At 42.5% G+C, this 25,681-nt stretch overlaps 1 protein-coding gene across 1 annotated transcript in view; it reads left to right on the top strand.

Annotated features, from left to right (window-relative positions):
• The window catches only part of LOC126251740 (uncharacterized), a 54,044-nt gene that overhangs the window by 16,998 nt on the left and 11,365 nt on the right, over window positions 1–25,681 (top strand). Inside the window, exon 2 of the mRNA XM_049952349.1 lies at window positions 18,610–18,828. Within this exon, the coding sequence (XP_049808306.1) occupies window positions 18,610–18,828 (219 nt within the window). The remainder of the gene's footprint in view (window positions 1–18,609; window positions 18,829–25,681) is intronic.

Here is a 25,681-nt window from a genome sequence, read left to right as displayed (position 1 = left end):
TATGACTTCTCTCAGAAGGTAGGTGAAAGAAAGACTAACCTACATTTATTTCATTTGTAGATTTAGAGAAGACTTTTGACGATTTGACTGGAATAGTTCCTTGAAATTCTAAAGGTAACAGTGACAAAGTGCAGGATGCGAAAGATTATAGTATATAACTTGCACTGAAACCAGACGGCAGTTATAAAGAGTCGAATTACATGAAAGGAGAGCAGTGGTTGAGAATGGGGTGAGGCAGAGCCATAGCCTACCCCGATTTTATTCACTCTGTTCATTGAGAAATCAGTAAGGTAAACCGTGGAAAAGTTGGAAAGGGAATTGAAATCCAGGGAAAAGAAATTAAAAAATTCAGGTTTGTAGATGAAATTGTAATTCTGTCAGAAATAGCCACGGACTTTGAAGAAAAGTTGATGGACTGGATAGTCTCTTGAAGAGAGATCAAAAGAATTTCAACAAGAGTAAAGTAAGAGTAATTGGATGCAGTCGAATTAAATCAGGTGATGCTGAAGAAATTAGATTAGGAAACGAGACACTGACAAAAGTAAGGAGAATATGGCTATAGTACCAAAAGTATATATGACAAGGAGCAGTTTGATAACAAGTAGTATAAACTTAAATGTTAGGAAGTTTTTCTGAAGGTATTTGTCCGGAGAGTAGCCTTGTACGAAAGGGAAACGAAACCGAGAGGTAGTTCAAAGAAGAATAGAATAGAAACTTTTGAAATGAGTCGCTACAGAATGATGGTTAGATCACGTAACTAAAGAGTAGCTCCTGAACTGAATAGAGGAAAAAATTAATGGCACAATTTAACTAAATGAAGGGACCGGTTGACAGGACACTTCCTGGGGCATCAAGGAATCGTCACTTGGTTAATGTAGGAAAGCATCCGAGGTAAAATTTGTAGAGGGAGACCATGGGGTAAATGCAGTAAGCGGGTTCAGATGGGTGTAAGATGCAAAAGTTATTCGGAGAAAAAGAGGACTGCCGCAGAATAGAGTAGCATGAAGAGTTCCATCCAACCTGTCTTTGGGCTGAAGACAACAACAACAACACATCTTAGTAACGGGTGAGATAATTGGAATGTAGCAAACGTGGTCCATTAGTAAGAATGTTTTGGAAAAATCACAGAACAACGAAATTCAGATTGTTGCATTAGTTAAACAGATCCACATGTTGAAATAAACAAGTTTTTCTTGCTTCCACTTGCATTTACGAGGCTTACAGCCGTAATAACTTATTGTCATGTGTAAGGTATTTATATATGACTTAAGGAAGACGTGTAATTGAGTATATCTGGAATCTCACAAACATTTTGTCGGTTTAGAATCGATCTTCTGCGTAGATAAATATCCACAGTTTCGTGTTTTCGTTCGCAAGAAAAAAGTATCACTCTGTGATTCTGCTCCAGCGTCACGCGGAGCCATAAATCTCGTTTCGTCACGCAGATAAACATGTCAAGCTACCGTCTAGTCACAGTACTAGATAATGCTGTAATTCATCACTACAAGGAAAAGTGAAACCCATATAAATATCTGCTGGAGCTCTGTGCGAGTGATACTGAGATTGTTCAATACCATATTACTCTCATAACTCGTAAGAAGATAAGCTAAGATTATGTGAAGATTGGTACATGTTTTATACGCCTATAGTAAAATGGTAACAGCAGCCTTAATTTTGTAGCACCTACAAAGACAGTACATTTTTCCGGATTTCTAGCCCAATCATTGATGCCGAAAACACATGAAATCATCTCTCACGTTCTTCCAGCAACGCTATGAAAAGAGTGTATCCAAGACGGAAGCTAGGCAGAGGAAGGGAAAGGGGGACCGGGGTGGCAGCTCATATTGGCTTCGCTGTGAATTGCGAAATAGAATTTTAAGAGAAATGACTCTTCGTATACTTGCTGCTAGTAAATATTCGTTAATTGTTTCAGTTTTCTTCAAACTGATAGTGAATTGATGCGTCTCTGCAGGGTTGGGGGTCACATTGCCCTCGCTATGTACTCACTTGACTACGAATGGAAACATGACACTTTCAGCCATTATAAGAGGTCTGTGAGAAAAGTAAAGAGACTGGAAACCCTGCGAGTAATCTGGCAACGCTGTGTTGTTCTACCTGCGTACACCGGCGTGTTCACCCTTTCAGACGCTCAGTCCAAGTTTCAGCTCTGTATAGCCGTCACATGATTTTTCAGAGGGCCATCAGTGAAGTCGTGTTTTTGTGTGTGCTATGAAAATGGAACAGCGGAATTTAGAGCAACGTTATTTCATCAAGTTTTGTGTTAAACTTGGGGAGTCTACGAGTATGATCTTTGAAAAGTTGAAACAGTTCAACAAGGAACATTTCCAATCACTGTCACAAATCAATTTTGACAGGCCGAGAACGCGTTGAAGAGGAATGCCTCTCAGGGAGACCGTCAACTTTTCTGAGATCAGATCGACATTTGACAGTAAGAATGATGGGTGACCTGTTAAACGTAACACTTTCAGCGTACATCAAATTTTGACCGAAGTTTTGTACATGCGAAAAGTTTGTGCCAAAATGATGCTGAAAAACCTCACAACTGAGCAGAAGGGCAATTTGAGAAACGCGGCTAGTGATGTCACGCTAGCACTAAATTTCAAGACAACTCTGCCGAAAGCCACAATGCATGTTCCCAAACAATGTGAATGTCATCACACTCCCTCTTACCTACATTTCACCCCTTCTTTTGATGCCTCTGCGATGGAGGTCAGAACCACGACACCTAGCTTTGAAATCACGCAGTTGTCTTATAGGTGGCCGAAGAAAACATTTCAGACATACCGCCACTCAGAATCGCCATGGAAGGTCCTCATGTGGTGGTACAGAGGCTGTCAATGAAACCACTCCTTTCTTCTGGGCAGTGATTCCCTCACATTTCACCATTGAAAATGACAGTTCGCTTTGTGACAAGCTATAGGGCTACGTCCTTGACAACGTTCGACTCTGCTGGCACCCTCTGGGCGTTTCAACCCTACTCTAAGGATATAGTGAGGCTGCAATCCCACTAAACCTGGCCTGACCCCTTTAGAGTGAAATGCAAGTGCAATTTTCCCCCTGGTGTACGGCCTGGAGCGATTAGAGACCGTTGAAAACGATTCGACAAAATCTGAACGTGATCCGAAGTAGCAAATGGTTTTAAACTTTTTCATCCCTCCTTTTTGGAGCCCTCCTATGGCGTGATCGCTAGTGACAGGAGGGGGAAGGATACAACATTAAGATGTGCGTGAATAGAACGGCAGAGAGTCCCTCTAAGACTCCCTAGCTCGGTAACACCCTCAGTGCCACACAAACATCTTAGTTGAAGACGTTACATATATACTTGTCAGAAACTTCGACACACATTCTGCCTTGTGGCTGCTGCAGCACCTGAAGGCAGGCAAACACCACCGGAAAGGTGTCGAAGAGATTGCCTAACCCTCAGCCACAAGGATGAATGTAAATTTTTTCTCTGCTGTACAGCTTAGAATTACTGGGGACCGTGAACTGTTTTGAAATTTGGTGTCAATGTGACATTATTAACCCCCCCCTTGCAGCTCATATGAAATTCTGAGCTGCGGTTCTTTTTTCCTGGGCTCCGACCCCGAGGGTGACGTCGCAGGGCGCCACGCCTTTGCGCAATTACGTAATTGTTGCTGTTCGGATCTTTATTAAATATATCAATATATAAGAAATTTTCCGTTTCTATCGCATACCTGGCACATGTTAAGGCGCCTGCACTGGGGCAAGAGCTTAGGGCTTATTCGTGTCTCACGGTTCTTCACCCTACTGCGGTCTATTTGGGGACCGGGCTTGTTTGTTTCTTTTTCCAGAACCCTCTCTGGCTATCGGCTAACATTCAGTCAATGTACTATACTGGACATGGTGACATCATAGGCCACAGCGTGAAGTGAGGTGAAAGGGACGAGACTAAGATGAGTGACACTGAGATGCCATTTGTATAGTTACACATTATTGTTCATTTCATAAAATATCCGTTACAGGAGAGAGGGGGCGAAAATAACGTAAAGGGGGGGGGCAGGAAGGAGAGTTGTTTGCCGTATGGAACTCTCCAACACAGTGATAGTTTCATGCTTTTTAGTCTCTGAGGTACATTCTTAGAAATAAATGTTCTTCTACCTTGAACATGTAGCTCTCTGGCAAAGTGTGATTGGCAAAGCAAACACACATAGTAAACTGGGTTTGCCTTCCAGTCATCCCAGTGTCGAGCTGACTGTACAGCCCCAGTTTTCCCCACTGATGACAGATCGAGTGAGGTGGAGCAGTTTCTATCTTGCCATTTGTACTCACCATTTACTTTTCTATCCTGCACTATCTCTTATCAATCGCTGCTCATCGAGTTTTCCTCAAAAAGAAGTGCCTCACGATGGAATAGCAAACTCCATGGTGAACGGTCGAGGACTAAGGAAAAATAATCATTAACAAATATGTGAACTGAAAATATTCCTGAAACATTCTCACACGCAAACCTCCAGATGTCAGACAGTCAGATCGGTACCAAATGTTGTATATCGATGGAGTATCATTCAAAATGCCGATATAGTTTGTACTATGCACTATCGTCCAGGTGAACGTGCATAAATAGTAAGTAATAAGTACCACATGACTTATCGAGCACAGGAAAAGCCTGTGAGAGCCTTTAGTGGCACTCTCGTCGGGAATTCGCTAGTGCGTTAGTACTCATACTAAAGGTTCCGGGTGTCAGCCCCGATCATGCCAGTCTTTGTAGTTATATGGGACATGTCCCTGACGTAAAAGGGGTGTTCGAAGTTTATAGATGTATGGCGGTGCTGACATCCAGCAGTCAATTATTATTATTGTTATTATTATTACTACTTGTAGCTTATCCCCGATGTTATTCAATCTGTTTATTATTACTACTTGTAGCTTATCCCCGATGTTATTCAATCTGTATACTGAGCAAGAAGTAAAGGAAACAAAGGACAAATTTGGAGTAGGAATTAAAATCCATGGACAAGAAATGAAAACTTTGAGGTTCGCCGATGATATTGTAATTCTGTCAGAGACAGCAAAGGACCTGGAAGAGCACTTGTATGGAATGGACAGTGTCTTTAAAGGAGGATATAAGATGACCATCAACAAAAGCAAAACGAGGATAATGGAATGTACTCGAATTAAATCAGGTGATTTTGAGGGAATTAGATTAGAAAATGAGACACTTAAAGTAGTAAATAAGTTTTGCTATTTGGGGAGCAAAATAACTGATGATGGTCGAAGTAGAGAGGATATAAAATGTAGACTGGCAATGGCAAGGAAAGCGTTTCTGCAGAAGAGAAATTTGTTAACATCGAGTATAGATTTGAGCGTCAGGAAGTCGTTTCTGAAAGTATTTGTATGGAGTGTAGCCATATATGGAAGTGAAACATGGACAATAAATAGTTTGGACAAGAAGATAACAGAAGCTTTCGAAATGTGGTGCTACAGAAGAATGCTGAAGATTGGATGGGTAGATCACATAACTAATGAGGAAGTATTGAATAGAATTGGAGAGAAGAGAAATTTGTGACACAACTTGCCTAGAAAAAAAAATGGTTCAAATGGCTCTGAGCACTATGGGACTTAACATCTTAGGTCATCAGTCCCCTAGGACTTAGAACTACTTAAACCTAACTAACCTAAGGACATCACACACATCCATGCCCGAGGCAGGATTAGAACCTGTGACCGTAGCAGTACCGCGGTTCCGGACTTGACTAGAAGAAGGGATCGGTTGGTAGGAAATGTTCTGAGGCATCGAGGGATCACCAATTTAGTATTGGAGGGCGGCGTGGAGGGTAAAAATCGTTGAGGGAGACCAAGAGATGAATACACTAAGCAGATTCAGAAGGATGTAGGTTGCAGTAGGTACTGGGAGATGAAGAAGCTTGCACAGGACAGGGTAGCATGGAGATCTGCATCAAACCAGTCTCTAGACTGAAGACCGCAACATTATTACTATTAATACTTCCGCATGTGTACCGATTATTAGTATTTTTGCGAAACTACAGATGTACTCTATTGGTTAGCTGCTCTCAAATAAACGAAGCGAAAGCCTACTTCCAATGGGAAATTGCCGTAAACTCCGAACAGTCCTTTTATATGTCATGAACAATGTCCCATATAACAGTTTCACAGTTACTATAATACAAAATTTGGCAAAACCAGGGCTCGAACCCGGGACCCTTCCTACGACAAACTAATGCTCTATCAACTTCCGACTGGAGCTCTAAACGAGAGACGCCCACAGTTACTCATGTGCTCCGTAGGTCATGTGTTGCCTATACTTTCCGTTTACGCACATTCTCCCGGACGACAGCACACAGCGCAAGCTATATTGGAGTGTTAGTTGACACTCTGTCGATATACAACGTTTGGTACCGATCTGACTGACATCTGGAGGTTTGCGTGTCAGAGCTTACACACCCAGTTCACATACCATTTTCTTTCTTTTAGTGTTCAACCCTGAGGTTGGTTTGCAGCAGAGCGCCATTCCTCTCTTCTGTCTGCCTTCCTCTTCATTTCCACGTGTATGTTACATCCAACGTCATTCATGATCTGTTGCATGTATGATATCCTTGGCCGCCCCCGCCGATTCCTTCCCTCAATAGCTCCTTTTGCCATTGTTCCAATGATGTTGTTGTGTCGTAGGATGTGCACTACGAGTTTGTCCCTTCTTGTTTGGATGTGCCTCCACAGAGATCTGGTTTCCTGTTCTCTTCGAAGCACCTCTTCATTTGTTACTTTGTCTCTCCAGCTGATCTTCATCATTCTTCTATAGCACCACATCTCCAGGGCTTCTAGCCGTCTTCTCTCTTCTCTTCCTATTGCCCAAGTTTCACATCCGTATAGGGCCACACTCCAAACGAAACCTTTCATGATACGTTTTCTTACTTTCAGACTGATGTTGTTGCTGGTGAGTAAGTTCCTTCTCCGATTAAATGCAATTTTGGACTTTTGTATTCTGGTCGCAATTTCTTTCCGGCTTCTACCATCTCTTATGATTTTGCTTCCCGGGTAGGTAAATTCCTCTATCACTTCCAACTCCTCTCTTCCAATTCTCATTCTCAGAGGTTCATATTCTGCTCCCGTGCTGCATACCATCACTTTAGTCTTTTTCTTGTTTATTCTCATTCCATACTGATTGCACAGAATTTTTTCCATTGTTCTGAGGACTTCCTCTAGATCTTCTTTTGTCTCCTTGACTATAGCAATATCATCTGCATAACGTAGCATGTCTATATTCTGCCCATTAATTTTGATCCCCACCTCAGTAGTTTCTCGAACTTGGTCTATAGCTTCCTGGATGTAAGCATTGAATATAAGAGAAGAGAGAGCACATCCTTGCCTTACCCCTTTTCTGATATTTGCTTCTTGTTCCTGGTGACAGTTCCTAATCACTGCCACCTCATTCTTATAGAAAGTGAGTATCACACGGATGTCTTTGTACTTTATTCCACTTTTCCTCAGCACTCTGAACATCTCTTGCCAGATAAAGTTATCAAATGCCTTTTCCATGTCTACAATGGCAATATAAGTTAGTTACCACTAAACACTCGCAACACTCGCTATTGTTAACGTTAATGTGACACAACATATTAGTCTCAAAACGTTTCTTCTGACCTTCCACACATCATTTGCCCACTGTTAACTCAGACTACAACACCTGTTTAGAAATGCGATTATTGAGTACGGACTACGTGCCCTGTCCATCGTAACTGGCGTCTTAAAACCATCTTTTATACTGCTTGTAGGCCTCTTCAAGGACGCTAGTATTTGTGACTCTGTCTTACCATATCGTATACAGAATCCTCTTCAAGCATCGCTGATAATACTGTTCGAGCTTCTTAAGATATTTCCAGGATTCGAATCCACAAGGCAGAGCAACACTGCAACTGAATTGTACACGAAGGTCTTTGTACGCATATTTTAACATAGCAGTGTTGCTACTGAGGATCAGGACCCGAAACTCCTTCGGCTCCGAGAACAATACATAGTTTTAATCTACCAGGTGACACATTTTTGCAGACTTGTAATCCGTATGATCAGAAGAGCACGTGGCTCAAAGGCCAGTTCGCCTGCGAGCAAAACTGTGAGAATCGCCCCTACAGCACAATGGCCAGCGTCTCTTAGTGCTGAGGCCGACCTCAGCTTTCCAGAACAGCCGCGCTACATGACCACACGCCGGCTGTTTGCTCATGAGAGGATGCTGGAAATTCAAACAGAATTCTGAGAAGCTGTTCCATCTCAACAAGTAATGTCCGTAGTGATATACCAATGCATCACTGGCACAGGAAATTTTTCCAGACAGGTTAAAATATGCAACTGTTAAACCATTTAGAAATTAAGGTGACATGACAGACTTAAACAATTATCGTCCAGTTTCCTTACTGATAAATTTTTCCAAAATATTCGAAAAAGTAATGTACTCAAGAGTAGGCACACACTTATGTGAAAACAATCCTCTACTAAGGATGTTATTTTTACATTCATCCATCAAACAGCACAAGTTAAAAAAAAATGGCTCTGAGCACTATGGGACTTAACTTTTGAGGTCATCTGTCCCCTAGAACTTAGAACTACTTTAACCTAACTAACCTAAGGACATCACACACATCCATGCCCGAGGCAGGAGTCGAACCTGCGACCGCAGCGGTCGTGCGGCTCCAGACTGTAGCGCCTAGAACCGCTCGGCCACTCCGGCCGGCAAACAGTGCAAGTGTTGAACAATAATATATAGCCAGTTGGTATTTTTTGTGCTGTTTCCAAGCCGTTTCATTGTCTAGATCATGTTATTCTGTCAAAAAACGAACTCAAGTTTTATGAAATTGATAACTTTACACATAGTTGGTTTAAATTGTCCTTAACAAACAAAATGCAAAAGGTTGTGTTGAATAATTCTGACTATGTCGGAAACGTAGAAAATTTTAGTGACTGAACAAAAATCACAAAGGCAGTCACAGGGTTCAGTATGAATGACCTTACACTTAACATATATATATATATATATATATATATATATATATATATATATATATATGAATGATGAATGACCTTACACTTAACAATCAACAAGCAAAATTGACCCATTACAGAGAAAGCAACAGAAGACTTGGTAAATGATATTTTCTGAAGAATTATTAAGTGGTTCTTTCAAAATGGACTCTCCTTAAATTTTGAAAAGCATACAACATTCCGTACAGCAAATCGTCATACCAACAATCGATGAAGCCATGAGCCGGAGTCAGTATAAAGAGTAGAATGCTCCAAATTTTTGGGTATACATTCTGACGAAAACTTGAAGTGGAGGAAGCATATTAATGAGCTTCTCAAACACTTCAGTTCGGCTACTTGTGCTCTGCGTATAATTGGTAATCTTGGAAACAATCGTATCAGCCTCTTGACATATTTCGCATATTTCCTCTCAATAATGTCTTGCAGAATAATTTTCTGGGTAACTTATCACTTAGAAAGAAAGTTTGATTGCACAAAAGCGATCACTAAGAATAATATTTGGTGTTCTTCAAAGAGCCAGGCATTTTAACCGTGCCGTCACAATACATGCATTCGCTTATGAAATTCATGATAATTAATCGCTCACAATTTGAGAAGAACAGTGACGTCTACACCTACAACAGTAGAGGGAAAAATTACCTTTATTACCCACTAGACTATAGCCCGCTGCTTCGCTCGCATAGATTGTATGGTTCGTACAGATTTTTTGGTCTATCTTTAATCGAATTTTTGTGTTGTTCACAAATTGCAACACCTTCTAAACTTTTCGCGCTAATTAAAGCCATAGAAGCATCGTCTTTTCCGAATATACTTCTGGCTAAAAAATGATCCTGCTAGGTGGAGTCCAAGGTTTTTATTAATCATGCCTTTGAGTTCTGGCGGTGTTAATTCCATAGGAATTGTCATGCCCTAGCACACATTTCTTTCTAACTAACCGAGAAATGAAATACAAATTTTTATAGTTTATCTTTGAATATTTTTAATATAACGAAATATTTTCTTAAAAACTTTCCTCCCTTATTTCAGCCCCTTAGGAAGACAACATCCAAAAGTAGTGAAACGTGTATTTTTTATTCCTAACAGACAAGCCAAATAGAAATTTTCATAGGTTTAGCTTTGAAAATGCGTTCGTAATAAAATAATTCCATAAAATTTTTCATCCCCTCTTTCACTCCCTTAGGGCATTGAATTTCCAAATACACTGTTACATGTATTTTTTGTTTTCATCGATGTAGCTTTAAAAATGATTTAGTAATTTTTTTAATGAGTTTAGACAAGAAGAGAATAGAAGGTTTCGAAATGTGGTGCTACAGAAGAATGCTGCAGATTAGATGGGTAGATCACATAACTAATGAGGAGGTATTGAACAGAATTGGGGAGAAGAGGACCTTGTGGCACAACTTGACTAGAAGAAGGGATCGGTAGGTAGGACATGTTCTGAGACATCGAGGGATCACCAATTTAGTATTGGAGGGCAGCGTGGAGGGTAAAAATCGTAGAGGGAGACCAAGAGATGAATACACTAAGCAGATTCAGAGGGATGTTGGCTGCAGTAGGTACTGGGAGATGAAGAAGCTTGCACAGGATAGAGTAGCATGTAGAGCTGCATCAAACCAGTCTCAGGACTGAAGACCACAACAACAACAACAACAACAATTTTTTAATAATGATTTATTTTCAAACAAACTTTCATCCACTATTTTCCCACTTTAGTGGTTGAATTTCCAAAAATGCTCAATAAATTTTTTATTCCTGACCGAGGAACGAAACACCAATTTTCGTAGACCTAGCTTCAAAATTGGCTTAATGGCGACATATTTTCAAAAAATACCTTTCATCCATTATTTCACCCCCTTAGGGGTGGAATTCCGAAAAATCTCTTCTTACACGAAGTCTGTAGTATAAGATCAATACCCTCTGCAAATTTCCAGTTTCTATCCTTGATGGCTGGATTGGGCGCTGATGAGTCAGTGAGTCAGTCACTCAGTGGGGACATTGCCCTCTGTATGCAGAGTTTGTTAAAACTATCAGCGACTCAGAAAGGAGTTCAATGTGCACTAACAAAAATTTTTGATCATTTGCCCAATAATATAAAATGTTTGACAGTTAGTGAAGAAAGTTGTAAATCTTATTTTTAAATCATTTCTCCTGGTCAACTCCTACTGTCCCACTGACGAAATTCTGCTTAAAAACTGGTACCAAATTTTAAAAAAAGTTAAATGTAGTTGCACGGGTAGGACTAAAAACAGTGAAGTGCTCATAAATGTTAACGCTAATCGTGTATGCATATCCCGTAAGCTGAGTTGTTACACATCATTTCGATAGAAGAATCGTTCAAAGGATCCGCGGAACACGTAACTATGAGACCTGAGTTTCTCCCGGAGAAACTTATGGGATACAGCCGGGCGACATCGTCGACGACCGCCGATATTTCATCAGGAGCACACCCTGCCATTTTCAAGGCAAAGCTGCAGCAGGTAAGAGCTGTGGAAGAGAATTTAAAATCTCTGTTTTCAGAGAAACTCTAGGAAGACAGCACTCACGTACACTGTAAACACTAGCGCCATCACAAACTGAAGATGACCGACGTCAGAAGTTTTCGATGGCGAAATTACTATCAACAGATGAGGTAGCATTAACTCAGGGCCTCTGTTTTTTGGCAGACGAGAGAGCAGGATTCCATACAGAATGTAAACAAAAACCACCATCTCTATTTATAAGGCTACTTGCGAATCTAATTTCAACAGCTTTCTCAATAACACTACCCACTAGTTGGAAGTGCATCTAGAATCAACATGTTGTTATATTTCATAGGATGACCGGAGCCAAGACAAGGTTCTGCAATGGCGGATTTGCTCGGCTTTTGTAAGCGCATGTGCAGTTTATGCTCAGTACACCGGTCCTCCACAGTCGATAGTCTGACCAATATATCATCATCATCGTCGTAGTCGTTCGTATGGCATGAGTGTAAATGTAGCTCGAGTCCACAGTAGAATACAGCATATGCATCCTGGATACGTTAATTGAACGAGGCCGTCAATGCAGCCTGCCCTTTGTTGGATTTCCTGGCTACAAACAAGCAGACTATCCATCCATCAATATATGCTGGTAATTTTAACAAACACTACGAGCGGCTTAAGTATGCACGCAACAACGATTCTGACCAATATATACTGAAGACCCAAAGAACGTGGCACACCTGCGTACTATCTTCCAGGGTCCCCGCACGCACGCAGCAGTGCCGCAACACGACGTGGCATGGACTCGACTAATGTCTGAAGTAGTGCTGGAGGGAATTGACGCCATTAATCCTGCTGCAGGGCTGTCAACAAATCCGTAAGAGTAGGAGTGGGTGGAGATCTCTTCTGAACAGCACGTTGCAAGGCATCCCAGATATGCTCAATAATGTTAATGTCTGGAGTTTGGTGGGCAGCGTAAGTGTTGAAACTCAGAAGATAGTTCCTAGAGCCACTCTGTAGCAATTTTGGACGTTTGGGATGTCGCATTGTCCTGCTGGAATTGTCCGTCGGAATGCACAATGGACACGGATGGATGCAGGTGATCAGACAGGGTGCTTACGTACGTGTCACCTGTCAGAAGCCGGCCGTGGTGGCCGAGCAGTTCTAGGCGCTCCAGTCCGGAACCGCGCGACCGCTACAGTCGCAGGTTCGAATCCTGCCTCGGGCATGGATGTGTGTGATGTCCTTAAGTTACTTAGGTTTAAGTAGTTCTAAGTTCTAGGGGACTGATGACCTCAGATGTTAAGTCCCATAGTGCTCAGAGCCATTTGAACCATTTCACCTGTCAGATTCGTATCTAGACGTATTAGGGGTCCCATATCACTCCACCAGCACACGACCCACACAATTGTAGAGCTTCCACCAGCTTGAAAATTCCGCTGCTGACGTGCAGGGTGCATGGATTCAGGTGGTTGTCTCCATACCCGTACACGTCCATCCGCTTGATACAATCTGAAACGAGTCTCATCCAACCAAATGAGATGTCTCCAGTAATCAGCAGTTCTATGTCGGTATTGACGGGTCCAGTCGAGCCGTAAAGCTTTGTGTCCTGCTGTCATCAAGGGTACACAAGTGGGCCTTTGGCTCCGAAAGCCCATAACGATGATGTTTCGTTCAATGGTTCTCACGGTGACGCTTGTTGATGGCCCAGCATTGAAATCTGCAGCAATTTGCGGAAGGGTTGCTCTTCTGTCGCACTGAACGATTCTCTTCACTCGTCGTTGATTCCGCTCTTGCAGGATCTTTTTTCGGCCGTAGCGATGGCGTAGGTTTGCTGTTTTACCGGATTCCTGATATTCATGGTACACTGGTGAAATGGTCGTACGGGAAAATCCCCACTTCATCGCTAACTCGGAGATGCTGTGTCCATCGCTCTTGCCCCGACTAAAACACCACGTTCAAACTCACTTAAATCTTGATAACCAGCCATTGTAGCAACAGTAAGCGATCTAACAACTGCACTTTTTAACATAGGTTGAGTCCCTACACGCCCACACTGGCATGATGGCCAACTAAAAAGGTCCACTGCCATCTCTGCATAAGGGTTAGTTTTCACTAAAGTGAGGTGTCGCAGGATGTGAGTACTGCGATGTTTGCGTACGTCTGGTTAAGATTAACCATTAATACGCGCTGATCTGGAGATAGATTGGGTCGAAGTCGAACGAAGGGTAGCGGTTTGAAGGGCAGAGGAAAAAAGTGCCAAGGCAAGAGCCAAGGGAAAAAAAAAACCTCTGCGATAGTTAGGTCGGGTATTTCACCGTCACGATCGGCCTCATCTTAATACAGCCGTCAGGCGTAATAACATGAGACTTGGGGGTGCGCTGATGACAGAAAGCATGGGTCACATTTCAGTGGTGTCGGTGGAGTCTATCAACAGGACGGGTTTCACTAGACATGGCCTGCACCTCAACAGGTATGGGAAGGGGAGGTTAGCAAAGCTTATAGGTGACAGCATAGGTGGGGTTGGTGGGATCACTCATGGGAAAATTCCTGCAGTAGTGGGTGTTAGAGCTGCACCTTTTTTAGATTAAGTCAGCTGATAGGTATTCCTGCTTAAGGGAAGTCTCTCTAACAAAGGAACCACTTTTGACAAACCTTAGGTATTCGAGTAATGAGGGAATTAGTATATTTCATCAAAATATACAAGGTATTAGAGATAAAGTTAGTGAACTGCTTATAGATGTTGACTCTGAAATTATTGGTATATCTGAACACTTCTTAAATAAGGAGATAATTCAGAGGCTTCCTTTACCAGGATACAGGTTGGCTGGCAGCTTTTCGAGGAGCTCTTTGCGGTGTGGGGGAGTAGCCATGTATGTGAAAAACGGCATCCCATTTGAGTCAATTGATGTTTCAAAGTACTGCACTGAAAAGGTGTTTGAATGTTGTGCAGGTGTGGTTCAATTTAATGGAGCTAAACTTCTAACTGTTGTTATTTATAGATCCCCAAACTCCGATTTCACAACATTTTTGCTAAAGCTAGAGGAGGTTCTTGGTTCACTTTATAGGAAATACAAAAAGTTAGTTATATGTGGTGACATCAATATTAATTGTATAAGTGATTGTGCAAGGAAGAGGATGCTGGTAGACCTCCTTAATTTATATAATCTTATGCAAACCGTATTCTTTCCAACGAGAGTGCAAGGGAACAGTAGAACAACCATAGACATCATTTTTGTTCATTCCTCCTTACTAGAAGGGCATTCTGTTAGCAAAAAGGTGAATGGCCTTTCAGATCATGATGCACAAATTTTAACTCTAAAAGATTTTTGTGCTGCAACACGTGTTAAATATAGTCATCAGCTGTTTATGAAAGCTGATCCAGTTGCTGTAGAGACCTTTGTAAACCTTATCAAGGAACAAGAGTGGCAAGATGTTTATAGCGCTGATACAGTAGACGATAAATATAATGCTTTTCTCAAGACTTTTCTCGTGCTCTTTGAAAGTTGCTTTCCGTTAGAACGTTCAAAACAGGGTACTAGCACAAACAGGCAGCCTGGGTGGCTGAATAGAGGGATAAGAATATCTTGTAGAACAAAGTGACAATTATATCAAAACGTTAGAAACAGTCAAAATCTAAATGCAGCAGCCCATTACAAACAGTATTGTAAGGTGCTTAAAAATGTTGTTAGGAAGGCAAAAAGTATGTGGTATACAGATAGAACAGCTAAGTCTCAGGATAAAATTAAAACCATACGGTCAGTCGTAAAGGAAGTGGCTGGTCTGCAGAGACAGGTCGAGGATATAGAATCAGTGCGTAGTGGGAATGTCCGTGTTACTGATAAGTCGCATATATGTACAGTATTTAATAATCACTTTCTGAATATAGCAGGTGAACTAAATAGAAACCTAGTCCCAACAGGGAAGCATATAGCGCTCTTAGAAAAAAGTGTTCCGAGGCTGTTACCTGAAATGCTCCTCCATGATACTGACAAGAGGAAGATTGAGTTAATAATTAAATCACTTAAGACCAAGAACTCTCATGGATATGACGGGGTATCTAGCAGAATACTGAAGTATTGTTCTACGTATGTTAGCCCAGTACTTAGCTACATCTGTAATTTTTCCTTCAGGAGTGGTCGGTTTCCTGACCGATTAAAGTACTCGGTAGTGAAGCCACTTTATAAAAAGGGAGACATTGATGATGTTGACAATTTTAGAGCTATTTCTATGCCATCGGTGTATGCTAAAGTTATCGAGAAGGTTGTATATACAAGATTACTGGAGCATTTAAATTCACATAATTTGCTGTCAAATGTTCAGTTTGGGTTTACAAATGGTTTAACAACTGAAAAGGCTATATTCTGTTTTCACTGTGAGGTTTTGGACGCATTAAATAAAAGGTTGCGAACGCTAGGTCTTTTCTTTGATTTAACGAAGGCTTTTGACTGTGTTGACCACAAAATATTACTGCAGAAGTTGGACCATTATGGAGTAAGGGGAGTAGCTTACAAATGGTTCGCCTCTTACTTTAAGAACAGAAAGCAGAAGGTAATTCTCCGCAATATTGAGAGTGGTAGTGATGTTCAGTCCCAATGGGGCACTGTTAAGTGGGGCGTTCCCCAAGGGTCGGTGCTGGGGCCTCTGCTGTTTCTTATTTATATAAATGATATGCCTTCTAGTATTACAGGTGATTCAAAAACATTTCTGTTTGCTGATGACACCAGCTTGGTAGTGAAGGATCTTGTGTGTAATACTGAAACAGTATCAAATAATGTAGTTCATGAAATAAGTTCGTGGCTTGTGGAAAATAATTTGATGCTAAATCACAGTAAGACTCAGTTTTTACAGTTTCTAACTCACAATTCAACAAGAACCGATATGATCAGACAGAATGGGCATATTATAAGCGAGACGGAACAGTTCAAGTTCCTAGGCGTTCGGATAGATAGTAAGCTGTTGTGGAAAGCCCATGTCCAGGATCTTGTTCAGAAACTAAATGCTGCTTTATTTACCATTAGAACAGTATCTGAAATAAGTGACACTTCAACACGAAAAGTAGTCTACTTCGCATATTTTCATACGCTTATGTCGTATGGTATTATTTTTGGGGTAATTCTTCTGATTCAAAAAGGGTATTTTTGGCTCAAAAACGGGCTGTTCGAGCTGTATGTGGTGTAAGTTCGAGAACCTCTTGTCGACCCCTATTCAATAGTCTGGGAATTCTGACATTGCCCTCACAGTATGTATTTTCTTTAATGTCGTTTGTTGTTAGCAATATTAGCCTATTCCCAAGAGTTAGCAGCTTTCACTCAGTTAATACTAGGCAGAAATACAATCTGCATGTGGAATGCACTTCCTTGACTCTTGTGCAGAAAGGAGTGCAGTATTCTGCTGCATCCATTTTCAATAAGCTACCACAAGAATTCAAAAATCTTAGCAGTAGCCCAAACTCTTTTAAGTCTAAACTGAATAATTTCCTCATGGCTCACTCCTTCTATTCTGTCGAGGAGCTCCTGGAAGAGCTAAAAAATTAAGCGTATTCCAGTGTTACATTGTCGATTTTCTTTATTTAAACTTACGACTTGTCACCTGAATATGTTTTTTTATATTTCATTTTATCTGTTTCTAATATCGTGTTATAATTTCATGTATTGACTCGTTCCATGACCATGGAGACTTCTCTTTAATTTGGTCCCACGGAACAATAAATAAATAAATAAATGAGCAGTAGCGGATGTCTTGCTGCCTGTGATATGTCGTGCAAGGGTAGGCTTGGTTAGCAGTGGGTATCATGCATGTCGATACCTTTGACGTTGTGCGGTGGTGTTGCTCGGTGACTGCCGCTGGGTGCTGTTGTTGAGCTCTCATTCAGCGTCAGCAACCTGCAACAGTTAGGTTTATTATCGTTTTTGTGTCCGATTGGTCATATATCGGATGCACAGTGTAGGGTGATGGTGGCGAATTGTTTGTGCGTCAGTGGGCGAGCTCGTCGGTGTCCCTGCTGTGGCCTGTTGGTCGGCTCTAATAGCAGCTGGTAATTACCAGTCAGTGTTGCTGATATGCATGGGCTTGCCGACGGTTGTCGCTTGTTAGTGTATGTTAGTTTACCATAGGTGGCTATGCCCTAGCTAGTAGTGTCTTTGGCTGCTTGTGCTTCCACCCTAGACGTTGCCGACCGCAGCGCCCTATTCTGCCTGTTTTCATATCTCTGTATTTGATTACGCATTCCAATACCAGTTTCGTTGGCGCTTGAGTGTATGACATGCCACAACTGCAAGGAATGCGATAGACATCCACCTTGATCGAACGAGGTTAATCCTTTACGGACCCTAACAGGATCCTGGTCTTAGATGCTGGTCGAGAAACACACTTCACATCGTATTTCCGCAAAATACGACCAATCCTGTTCGAAGCGCTCCCTACATAAAGCAAGAAGGCCATAGACTTTAGTGCCACCTCGGTATTATCGTCAATTCATCACTCACTCGGTGCACAGTTGGTATATATGGCAGCGCACTTTTGGTCTGTCTTTCGCTGTGACCATTCTGACGAAATGTGTGACTACCAGATGGGCTGAATGGGCTGACAAACTCTCAGAATCCAAGGTGATGTATGTCCTATGAACCAAGGCACGAAGTACCCCTTCACTTTGAACCAGATGGTGATAACTATCTACCTTCAGACACAAGTCTGTGTGAATAGGCTTCCTATAAACGGCATGTGCCAAAGTACCATCAACCTTCCTCCTGAGCAACACATCAAGGGAGGGAAGACGGCCATTGTTTTCCAAGAGAAACAAATATTCGGGTGGGTTGAATTCAGGTGTTCTAAACAGGCCTTCTACAAAAGTATTGTCTAAATAATTGAAAAAGCACGCACGTTTCAAGTATGCAGACGAACAGTTGTTGCTTGGCCTCGTGGCTCTGAGAATCTGAACGACTTTTTAGAACACCTGAGTGCAGCTGCACAACGCTTACTTGCTGCAGTTTTGCCTTGAAAATGGCTGCCCCTGTCGAAATATCGGCTTTTGTCGACGACGTCACATGGATGCATTCCCATAACTTAATTGAACATGTAACTAACTAACTACATGCGACTGGCGACCATTTTGCAGGGCACCAAGCTGACGAAGGAGCAGCTGCGCGCCATGTTCATGAAGAACCTGCGCCGCTTCCGGTCGTTCCCGTGCAGGGAGCCGCAGAGGCGCTCCGTGATGGTGGGCGACTTGCTGCTGCGGAAGGGGCAGCTGTCCCCCAGCCAGACGATCGCGCCGCCTGCCACCGTGCTGCACCTCTGCGGGCCCTCCACCGGCTACTGCTACAGCTCCGACACGGTAACCCCACTGCAGTACTCGTTACTCGACATCTCGCGCCTTACACCTTAGTTCCTCCACCCAGAACTCCCAGTGATACTCATCAACTGTCCACCTAATTTCCAAAAGGTCCCAACGTAGCGTCAGCCCACTTTGCAGTGTCTGTTATAGGGCACTGCCGGCAGCGTACTTCGGGGGCTCTGAACACTGATACAGTACATTTATCTCTTTCTAAATACAATCTACTGTGTTGAAAAATGATTGATTGACATACACTGACCAGCCGATACATGGTGACCACTGCCCACAGCGAGAGTGATTGCCGCCTGCTGGTATTTGGGGGCACACGACGTGGTAAGGAAGTGCGAGGTGCCGGGGCTAGCAGTGTATTTAACACTCAATTCATCTAGAATCTTCATATGGAAATGATGCTCTAAACCCCCCTTTTCTAACTCCGACTTTTGCTGTTGCACATGGATTAAGAAGAAAAGCGGACTGACTGTAATCGACCCTGCAAGTGAAGTAGAAAAGAGTTTGGCAACTGCAGTAATTCACTTTGATAGAAATTAATTGGATAAAGGAAAGTTTCATTAACGTGGTGAGAAATGAAAGGGTTGCTCTACCGATCTACAGAATGAAAGTTCTGTTCAAAATAACAATTTGATTTATTATAACTAAACTCAAAATAATAAACAAAACACATGAAACATTTACAGTACGTCAAATTGGATACTCAAATAAATCCTGTGAAGGTGAAGTTGTCCATAAAGTAGCTTGTGACATTTATGACCATGTGGTATGTGGAGCCAATTCCTTCCAGCTCAAGTCTTAAGAGAAACACCCAGCCAACCCAACATTAATTGCTGCTACAGTAGTGAGAACTGAGACAGTGAACACCCAAGACAGAACCACGTTAGAAAAGACGGGAACAGGCGCGCTCTGCTGAGCTCTGATTATCACATAGCAAAATTCCATAATCTGCCGGAGCTGCGGACATACATTACCAAGCTGTTTTCTTAACTGCATGGACACGATCTGGCTTACTGGTTGCTTCGACGTCCCGTCGTGGTGATGATAATGTCTTGAGTATAGCCCGAAACAAATTGTCCTGGTCTGGTTGTTCCAGACTAAAGATTTCCTAGCAATACAAATGCGGCTCTGAGGTAGACGAAGAAAGCTCGCCACATAATCGCTGACGTTACAGTGATTGAATTTAACAAGCGAAGTCACACAGTAACTTCGATATAGTCAACTTTAGCCAAAACTGCTCAAGACGAACAACATAGGCCGCTTGTACGCAGAACGCTCAATTCCCAACTGTACTCGGAAAGTTACATTGAAGACGAAACTTCAGCAAATTCGTCAAACAGTTACAATTAAATGTAAGTATAGTAGACAGCCAACGGAAGGCAGGTTGTCCAGAGCAGCGAGAGCTCAGTCTTGTAACCTACTCCGACCGAAAGGCGAGAGCCGACTCTACCAAGAGCACCCGTACAAGCCGAACACAAAACATTACCGCCCCCATCACAGTGGCCGTGGTTAAACATGCCAATCAGCAACTGCAACTCGAAAACCGGTGGAAAATTTCACTCTGTTGCCGAAGCACTACTATTCCACCAATGGAGATACTTGGCGCCAATTTCTGCGCCGATTTTGCTACGTCACGGAGCTATCCCCTGGGCAAGCCAATCACAGTTATGATTTTGCAGAGCTGGCCGGTGTGGCCTTGCGGTTCTAGGCACTTCAGTCTGGAACCGCGTGACCGCTACGGTTGCAGGTTCGAATCCTGCCTCGGGCATGGATGTGTGTGATGTCCTTAGGTTAGTTAGGCTTAAGTAGTTCTAAGTTCTAGGGGACTGATGACCACAGATGTTAAGTCCCATAGTACTCAGAGTCATTTTTGATTTTGCAGAAAACACGGGAATTTGCCCGCCAAGACTGCCTGGGAACACAAGTCATTCCCACGCCTCGCTGGTAGCCCGTCAGAAAGTTTTTTCACTAAGTTTCTGTGAAGTAACGGAATCTCTAACCCCAGCCGCTCCTTCAGGCCCCTGTGGGCGTGTCGCCCCCACTCTTACGACAATGTCGGCTTCTGGACAGCATCCACTTGCCTCCCTCACACCCGTCGGCATAACCCTTTAAAGATCAGCAGAACCAGCCTGTCACCGGACGACCCGGGTGACGAGAGATGCTGCGTGGGAGGTCTGCGTGTGAAGGAATAGCAATTTGTAATTGCATGCAATTAGAGAAGAAAACATTCATATCTTCTGACTTCTCAATACTAGCCTTGTAATGACCATATTCAGCTATTCTTCCCCAAATCGAATTACTCAGAGTAAGATATAAATATGAGAGGGGGCAAGTCACTGTGTGCATTGTAAAGGCGTACCACCTCTCAGAAGGCAGCCAGGTTATTTACACAGAGATGACAAAAGTCGCGGGATACCTCCCAACATCGTGCCAGACCTCCTTTTGCCCTGCGTAGTGTAGCCTTTCGCCCCTACAGTTCAATCTGCACATCGAGGAAGCCATTTTGGAAATAAAAGAAAGGTTCAGCAGCGGAATTAAAATTTAAGGTGAAAGGATATCAGTGATACGATTCGCTGATGGCATTGTTATCTTGAGTGAAAATAAAGAAGAATTACATGATCTGCTGAACGGAATGAACAGTCTAATGAGAACAGAGTACGGATTAAGAGTAAATCGAAGGAAGATGAAGGTAATGATAATTAGTAGAAATGAGAACATCAGGATTGATGATCACGAAGTAGGTGAAGTTAAGAAATTCTGCTACCTATGCAGTAAAATAACCAATGACGGACAGAGCAAGGAGGACATCAAAAGCAGGCTAGCAATTGCAAAAAGGGCATTCCTGGCCAAGAGAAGTCTACTAATATCAAACATTGGCCTTCATTTGAGGAAGAAATTTCTGAGAATGTACGTCTGGAGTACAGCAATGTATGGTAGTGAAACATGGACTGTCGGAAAACAGGAACAGAAGAGACTCGAAGCATTTGAGATGCGGTGCTACAGACGAATGTTGAAAATTAGGTAGACTGATAAGGTAGGGAACGAGGAAGTTCTGCTCAGAATCGGAGAGGAGAGGAAAATGTGGAAAATACTGATAAGGAGAAGGGACATGATGATAGAACATATTTTAAGACATTTCCATGGTACTAGAGGGAGCTGCAGAGAGCAAAAACTGTAGATGAAGACAGAGATTGGAATTCATCCAACTAATAACGGAGGACGTAAGTTGCAAGTGCTACTCTGAGATGAAGAGTTTACCACTAGAGAGGAATTCGTGGCGGGCCGCATCAGACCAGTCAGAAGACTGCTGAAAAAAAAAAAAAAAAAAAAAAAAAAGTGCAGCAACTCGACGTGACATGGACTTAACAAGTCGTTTGAAGTCCCCTGCAGAAGTGTTCAGCCATACAGCGGCCTGTAACTTCATAAATGTTACCGGTGCAGAATTTTGTGCACTAATTGACCTTTGAATTACGTTCAAAAATGTTCGATGAAATTCAAGTCCGGCAACCTGGGTGGCTAATCCATTCGCTCGAAATGTCCAGAATGTTCTTCAAATCAGTTGTGGCCCAGTGACATAACATCGCTGTTTGGGAACACAAAGTCCATGAATGACTGCAAATGACCTCGAAGTAATTGAACATAACCAGGATATAAAATGTAGGCTGCCAATGGCAAGAAAATCATTTCTGAAGAAAAAAAATTTTTAATATCGAGTATACATTTAAGTGTTAGGAAGTCTTTTCTGAAGGCATTTGTCAGGAGTGTAGCCTTATCCGAAAGTGAAACGTGGATAATAAGCAGTTCAGAAAAGAAGAGAATAGAAGCTGTTGAAATGTGGTGCTACAGAAGAATGCTGAAAGTTAGATGTCTAGCTCGCGTAGCTAATGAGGAGGTACTACATAGAATTAGGGGAGAAAAGAAATTTGTGGCATGATCTGACTAAAAGAAGGGGTAAGTTGATAGGACAAGTTCCGGGTCATCAAGAAATCGTCACTTTAGTACTGGAGGGAAGGGTAGAGGGTAAAAATTGCAGAGTGAGACCCAGAGATCACTACAATAAGCAGGTTCAAATGGAAGTGATTTGCTACAGTTATTCAGATATGTAGGGGCTCGCACGGGATAGAATAACAAGGAGAGCTGCACCAAACCAATCTTCGGACTGAACACCACAACAACTACTACTACTACAAACAGGCCTCATAATACACAGCAAATAGTCATTGACAACCTTTTGTTTTCGAGGCGATTCCAACGAAAATCTGTTATGTGACCAGTCGGTGTCTCCAAATCATGGAAACAACAAATGACATGTGACATATCGGTTTTATCCAACTTGTCAGTAGTGCACAAGTAAAACAGCAAATGTAGAGAGCCCGTTTCTTGTCCACCAACATTACACCCAAAATGAAGTTCGCGGCACCTCTTTACAAGAATAATCAATTTTTGTTCCTCACGTAAATGTAACAGATACGGCAAAAATAATTTTTCAGAAAGAATTTTTTTCTGTCACCTGAGAAACAAAGAACATTCGTGAGCCTAAAGCAACAAGCAGTCACCTACAACAATTGCTGTTAGAACTCTCATTTCTGAAACGCAAGTGGCAAGTAACATAACACCGTGTTCAAGCGTGTCTAATCGGTAATGTTGCTAGGCCTTCATAATTTCCTTCGGGTAGATTGCCGAACTTGGGGTCGTTTGTGAGAATCCATGTACTTGATTCGGTTGTTTCCGGCACTTGCAACAGCAGAATAATTAAAATGAGCCCCAGCACAACAATCAGACTGCAGTATTTCAAAGGATTTCGGCAGGGTGGTGGATGTGTACCACAAGAAAACTTAGCTCCAATTCATATTGGAATACAGAAACTACAATTGCGCAAATAAAATTATTCAAATTCTGTCTGACTGAGATGTGATTTATCTGTTTAACAGAAGAATCTGGTCTTTGTTAGACGACGTCATGATTAAGGTCGACTACGGGAAGCTATTTCGCTATGGTGTACACAAATCCTCAAGCTCCGATGCCACCCATGGAAATTTCGCTCCAGCGTGGAACACGTGCTGAATCTGCAGCTGCACCTTCTAATGCTATCGCGATAAATTTTCGCCATCGAAACAACTAAATCAGTGTAGGGAAATCTTGGGTATCTGTGATTGTTATTAATTATATGCTCTACAAGCAAAACATTTTTCGGGCAGTATCCACACTTGCCGCTGAATGTACCTATAAAATTATAACTTTGTATGAGACATAGATCAGGAGATATAGTCATAGACACTGAGATGTGTGAAAAATTGGCGTGTCATGCATGACGTTTATTACTCATTTGCTGCTAATTCTATTCATAACATATTTCGTAGACAATATCCACTTATGCGACTGAATGTATCTCTGCAAATTTATCATTGTACGCACATAGTTCAACAGATATGATTTCATAAACACTAAGACCTATGAAAAAATGCCGATTATTCATGAATTTTTAATACATTTATTCTTTACTACTAAGACACTCTTACAGTCGAGTCAGCATCAGGAAACCCCTGACACCTGGCAGCAGCGTTTTGACAGCTTTCAATGGCCAAGCAGACAATAGCCGCCTGCAGAACTGTGAAGATGGCAGCTGTGGTCACGAGGACGTACGGTCGCAAGAAAACCGGGTTCCGGACGGCCATGTCCCACTACCGGAAGGGAAGACCACCGTGTTCGGTGTATGTCTCTGGCACATCGTTCTTCATCTGCGGCAGCAATTTGAGCTGCAGTTTGCACCACAGTGACACAACGAACTGTTACAAATCAGCTACTTCAAGGACAGCTCCGAGCCAGACGCCCTGTAGCGTGCATTCCACTGGCGCCAAATCACCGCCATTTGCGACTTCAGTGGCGTCAAGCGAGAGCTCAGTGGAGAGCAGGCTGGAGGTCTGTTGTGTTTTCTGATGAGGGCTGGTTCTGCTTCTGTGCCAATAATGGCCGTGTGTTGGTTAGGAGGAAGCCTGTTGAGGACCTGGAACCAATCTCTCTGTGTGCTAAACACACTGGATCTACACCTCCAGTTATGATCTGGGGTGCGGTTTCGTATGACAGCAGGAGCGCTCACGTGGTTACCCCTCGCAGCCTGACTGCAAATTTGTACGTCAGTCTAATGATACGACATGTTGTACTCTCATTCATAAACAGCGGTGCAGAGGATGTTTCCCAACAGGACAACGCTCGCCCACACACCAATGTTGTAGCCCAACTTGCTCTACAGAGTGCCGACATTTTGCCTCGGTCCGCACAATCATCAGATCTGTCTCCAATCGAACACATATCGGACGTCATTGGACGACAACTATAACGTCATCCAGAAACAGCATTAATCGCCCCTTTATTGACTGATCAAGTGCAACAGGCATGGAACTCCATCCCAGTATTGCTGTGCGGTGTGGGATTCTCATCAGGTGGGACTGACGGATGACATCGAAAAAGTACAAAGAAGGGCAGCTCGTTTTGTATTATCGCGAAATAGGGGAGATAGTGTCACAGATATGATACGTGAATTGGAGTGGCAATCATTAAAACAAAGGCGTTTTTCGTTGCGACGGGATCTTCTCATAAAATTTCAATCACCAGTTTTCTCCTCCGATTGCGAAAACATTTTGTTGGCACCCACCAACACAGGGAGAAATGATCATGATAAAATAAGAGAAATCAGGGCTCGCACAGAACAATTTAAGTGCTCGTTTTTCCCTCGTGCCGTTCGAGAGTGGAACGGTAGAGAGACAGCTTGAAGGTGGTTCATGGATCAAAATCAAATGGCTCTGAGCACTATGGGACTCAACATCTGTGGTCATAAGTCCCCTAA

The sequence above is a fragment of the Schistocerca nitens genome, chromosome 4 (genome assembly GCF_023898315.1).
Source record: "Schistocerca nitens isolate TAMUIC-IGC-003100 chromosome 4, iqSchNite1.1, whole genome shotgun sequence".
Lineage (NCBI taxonomy): Eukaryota > Metazoa > Arthropoda > Insecta > Orthoptera > Acrididae > Schistocerca > Schistocerca nitens.
This window is presented reverse-complemented; position numbering and strand designations above follow the sequence as displayed.